This window comes from Lycorma delicatula, chromosome 3 (genome assembly GCF_047948215.1).
Source record: "Lycorma delicatula isolate Av1 chromosome 3, ASM4794821v1, whole genome shotgun sequence".
Taxonomy (NCBI): Eukaryota; Metazoa; Arthropoda; class Insecta; order Hemiptera; family Fulgoridae; genus Lycorma; species Lycorma delicatula.
The window spans coordinates 95,867,898-95,873,741 of NC_134457.1; the positions used below are offsets into that span (position 1 = coordinate 95,867,898).

General features: G+C 28.7%; 1 protein-coding gene across 1 annotated transcript in view; it reads left to right on the top strand.

The window, feature by feature from the left end:
• Positions 1-4,959, top strand: part of LOC142321797 (uncharacterized) — a 21,715-nt gene extending 16,756 nt beyond the window's left edge. The window contains exon 6 of the mRNA XM_075360195.1: positions 3,356-4,959. Coding sequence (XP_075216310.1) covers positions 3,356-4,567 — 1,212 coding nt within the window. The 3' untranslated portion in view covers positions 4,568-4,959. The remainder of the gene's footprint in view (positions 1-3,355) is intronic.
• The last annotated feature ends 885 nt before the right edge of the window (positions 4,960-5,844 follow it).

Genomic DNA, 5,844 nt, shown 5'->3' on the forward strand with positions numbered 1-5,844 from the left:
TAGATGATTCATTAGCACATAAATTATTGTGATAGGCCAGTGTCTCGTTACTCGTGATACAGAATAAGCAGCACACATTTTATTACATTTGTCAACTCTTCCTTTTGTCATATTATAATGTAATATGACTTAATATGTAATAGCCTTAATATCATACATTAGACACTAAGATGACTGCTTTGTAAGATGAGTTGTCAAATTATAAGATTTTTAATTTGAGTAAATTGGGGTATTATCAACTAATAGGGTCCTGGGGGCTGCTTCCCAGACCTCTAAATTACTACAAAAAAAGAAATTTGTACATTGCACAATGCAAACTTTTTCAGTCTATATTTGGCCAGCTTAGATGGTATGTATGTACTGCACAAAGAAACACTGACCTCTAAAGGGATGTAAACTTTTATTGATAGTAACCAGCTCTGTAGTGTTGTAACTATCAAAACAATTTCTTACAAAAAGGTCCAAAATAGACGTAATAGCAGCAGATTTCGAAACAATTTCTTACAAAAAGGTCCAAAATAGACGTAATAGCAGCAGATTTATCTACCTGACAACACTCATTTCTTGTACCTAAATCATCAAATCTGATGCAATGAAGCAAAAACAAGAAGGACAAGTGATTGAATGGGTGTACATGTGGTGAGAGCTACAATAAGCTATAACCACCTGTACACCTATTCAATCACTTGCCCAGATTTCTTCTACATTTGTGCGGTTACCTTTTCTTAGACCAATCAATTAACATCGCGGATATTGGTGTTCTTTGATGGTTGGGTTTCAATTAACCACATATCTCAGAAATGGTCGACCTGAGACTACAAGACTACACTTAAAGTAATAAATATTCTCATTCATCTTCTGAAGTAATACCTGATGATGATTCCTGGAGGCTAAAAAAAAGACTAATCAAATAAAGAAACCCAACAAGGCAAGTAATACCTGATGATGATTCCTGGAGGCTAAAAAAAAGACTAATCAAATAAAGAAACCCAACAAGGCAAGCATTTCACTATAGTCTGTAAACAATTTCTCTCTCTTTGATAATTCTCAGAAATCTGAGTGATGTACATGTACTGGCAAAAATGCTTCTACTTCAGTTTGTATACCATGAGATCTGGGTTTTGATCCAGGAAACATTTTGACAATATTTTTACAGCGTTTTAAATTTGTCTTTTACATCTGTTGTACACTAGATGGTTTCCAAGTCTTTTCTGAGTACAAATTCTTTGATCTCAGTCTCAACATGAAAATCTTGATTATTAGTTTCAACTTCTAATTCACTATCATCTGAGTGTTCATCGTATTTGATATGTTCTCCATCATTTTCAAGAAAGTCATTATCATAATGTGAATCATTATAATCATCATCTGAAAACTCTTGGAAGAACACTCCTGAATGTCACTTAAATTTAATATATCTCCCATAGCAGTAAAACATTAACAAACAAACTAATAATAAAACTATAAATATACTAAAAAAAAACCACTAAAGTTATAAGCAAAGAATGTCAAACGATTAGTCGCATGTTGTAAATAGTACAAAAGTTACTTACCCACTCCTGGAAGTGGGTATTGGAGTACTGAGGAGTAGTGTGGAGGGGAGTATGTCTGTGCTTGGAGATAAGGGAACAGAATACATATATCACAACTGGCTTTCTAAGATTCACAGAATCAGCCTGCAATAAATGATTGCTGTTGTGAAATTTTCAATGGCTCAGATTAAAACAGCCATGATTCTTATCCTCAAAAAGTGTGATGCAGTAAACTGATGAGATTAGGGCCAAATAGTTTAATTTCACATTCAGCAATGATTTTTTTGCAAATCCTAAAAAAGTTATAAAAAATTGTAATAAATGGATATAGAAGCACAATATTCAAGAAGGGAAAAAGGATGTAATTGAGGTATTAAGAACTATTGTTGAAAGATGCTGTATTTATAAAGAAGTAAAGGATTAAGTGATATTTTTATTTTTTTTTTTAATATGGAAATTTCATTCAGTTATGTCAAGTGGATTGAACTAAATGGAATTGTTATAGCATTATAATTGAGTAATGGGCATTTTTGAGTTATGGGAAGCTATTCTGGAGACTGCCCATAAAAATAAGATTGCCCCAGGAAGTTACAGATATGACCTCTCTCTGTATGTTACCCATTTGATCGAGAGTCGCTGCATTCAGTTAATGGAGTAACTCAATTAGTTGATTGAAACTGCAGCATTCAGTTTCAGCACTAACTAGTGCTAAATGAAATAATTCAATACTTCTGTTGACAAACTACCTAGTAAATGAAACCTGATAATTTCTGAATAATATAAAATCCAGTCCCTGAGCTTTCTGATGGTTACTTCCAGGAATCAGAATGTAACATTCACATAAAAACAAAAACATTCATTTAATTTTAAAACGAGCTATTTTCAGTTTCTTTCGTAATAGAATTTGAACTTGTAAAAAAGGCAATTTGAGAACAATCAGTTTTTAGATTATTCAAACAGGGACTACAACTACTACTAATTTTTATGAATTCAGAAGAAGCCTCTGTTTTGTAAAGTGTACGTCCAGTGTAGACGAAGTCATAATTATCATCATCATCCAGTTCATCATTACTGAATGAATCATTCTCATAGAAGATAGTAATATCATGTGTATTAAAACTTCAAAGATTTACATAAAAATATTCCAAATATATTTAATTATATTCTATGAAGTGTCAATGTTGCTACTAGAATAACCATTATTTTAATATTTAGCAGGCTGCTTAATAAAATAAATCATAGCACAAATGATTTGAGTGCTAAAAAAAATTTTTTAAATGGAAAATATGAAATTCCAATAAGTACATGTCAATAAAACAATTGATCCCTTGAAACTAAACTTAATGCAAAATCAAATTATGTCAGTAAAAATGTATGAAAAACAGAAACACTGGAGGCAGGGTTTATGCCAGCTATCTCATAAGATACTTGGCATTCTAACAAATCACAATTTAAAAGTAGTAATTCTAATGATGAATGATAATATTAAAAATAACGTTATCTAATTTTGAAGGAAGCTAAGTTTAGGTCATCACTAATGATCTAAGCAGTCAAAATAAAAATAAGGTTTTAAAATTTTGAAGTATTTTGATTCTGGGATTATACATCAGAGTTGTGCCAAAAAAGACCAAGAAGTTCAATCAAAGTTCAAAAATCAAATTGCTTAACAATACTTGTCCTTGATGCATAATCCCTTTAATCCTGATGTATATTTTTTCTTCTAAAATGTTTTAATTTTGTTTCAGTGCTGATAAAAACTTATTTTTATGATTACTGAAATATATTATATAATACAGGGTTTTAATTTTTTCTTCATTTTTTAGGAAGTTGGCAATGTTTATCCACAAACATCTACAAACAATCTGGCTGACAGTGTAACAAAAGATGCTTTTGAAGTTCAAATTAATGAGCCGCCTCGAAAAGTAAGGCGGACTGCTGCTGACAGTAGTATATACGAATGCCAAATATGCTACTGCGTTTTCAAAAATAAAAATGCAATTTATTCACACATGAAGAAACATTCTAATAAATTATTAAATCATAAGGAGCTGTTTCAAAACTATTTAAATGGTTTATGTGCGGAAGATGATATACAAGACATTGTTTCAAAAATTATTTCTGAAAATGGAATTGATAGCACAAATTTAGGTGAACCATTCTTTAATCAGTGTCAATTATGTCCTGCAGTATTTGCTTCTAAAGCTCAGCTCAGTAAACATATACAACGTCATTGTGAAACAGATAATTCACTTAAATACCCTCTAATAAAAAATGAGGAAAAGAAGAAATGCATAAAACTTAAAAAAGAAAAAAATGTAGTTTATAATAATAATAATATAAATAATGAAACAACCCAGAAAGAAAATGAAGGTAAATCAGAAGAAAATATCCAGGTATGTGATAAGAATTTTGATACAAATACAGGATTCAGTACTTGTCTAAAGATAAATAATCCAGTCAAAAATCTATTTATGAACAAGAAGAAAGAAAAACAAAAATGTATTTTTCAGTGTAATGATTGCAATAAGATATTTAGTAGTAAAGTTAACATCAGAAAACATGTAGTAATCCATTTATCAAAAAGGAGAAAAAATCTTTTTATTTGTGATATCTGTGGAAAGGAATATATATCAGTTATTGCTTGTGAAACCCATAAATTAAAACATGATCCTAATTATGAACTCGCCTGCCAGTATTGTTCTAGTAAATTTAAATTAAAAAAGTTGTTACAAGAACATTTAAAAAGCCATTCCAAAAAAGGTAATCATTCTTGTTCGACATACAATACTAATGATCCAGAAATCGTTGAAGCAATGACACATGAGGAGAAAAATGTTGGATCCAATATTTGTAAAGAAGAGTTTAATTCTGTTGAAATGTTGAATGACCATCTTGATTACCATGAATATCAAGAGAATAAAGAAATTTTAAAGGAAGATATTGAAGATGCAAATAAACATGATATAAAAACTTTAAATGTAGATGAAATGTATACGACAAATCAACATATGGAAGAACCTATAACAGATTTGTGAAATGTTTACAGTAGTGTTAAAAATATTTACCTATCTCAATTTTGAAATATAATCACATCAGGCTACAGTGTGTATCTAATTTAATGTATTGGTAGGAAGTTATCAACAAAACATTACAGACTAACTTTTATGATATTAGTGTACCTTAGTATTTGCTACTTTTTGTTTTTTCACTTTATTTTCTATTATTAATTCAGTTCTGTTTTGATTCATCGTGCTTAATCAGTAGTATTTATCTGTAACTTACAAATGTTGCAGAAACTTTTAATGTTGTTAATTTAGGTTACAGTTAGTTTTATGTTAAAATGGACTTAAAAGGTATATGTTCTTTAGTAGCATAACTCTTAATAATCATTCTAGATTTTTATTTTGTACTCCTACTATAAATAATATTTCAAAATGTTGTTACTAATTCAAAGTAATGTTTTAGAAATTAATTTGATTAGAAATAATGTTTTTAAAATAGAGCACCATAACTGAAAAGTGTATTAATGTAAAAAAAGCTTCCATGTTTCTGTAATTTACAAAGTTTTGCAAGTTCTTTGAGTATCATAGTTTAGTCAGTATTCTTAATTGTAATTGATTAACTTTAACACAAAACTAGTTGTATTTGTTAATTTGTAACTTCAAATCTATTATGTTTTAATGGATGTGAAACTTTATTTCTATCTTGTTAAATGTTAAGAGGGTATAGGATGCTGGTACAGCATATATTCTTTAAATATGCTCATCAGTGTAGTTAAATAATATGACCTACAAAGGTCTACAATTTCATAAGAAAAAACAATTCTGTTAATATGACTAATAATTTTAACATAATTGCAACACTAAACCTTATCATTCATTCATTGAGATCCTTCAAATTTTATTATATTGTAATAACTTCATAAGATCATTAAATACTTTCATTTTGCTCCACTAAAAATAAAAAGTGAGCAAATGTAGACTAGTTTTATTTTCTGCTCTTACTTAGAAATAAATATGTTGAAAAGTGTATTAAATGTAACAAAATATCTCTTCATTAAGGGTTATTAGTCAAACTAAAAAGTTAAATTATATGTAGTTAATTAAGTAAGGTAAAATTTAATAATTAAAAATTAAATTATTAATTTGAATTTAAAATAAAAGCTCTCTAAAGAAAAATTGTTTTTGACAACTCTATATTTTACTACCTGCATATGATATACAAAATTACTTTAATTCTTTCTGCTTACCAGAGAACATAAATTAACATTTTATAAATAAATAATTTTTAACTTCGATTTAAATATTCACCC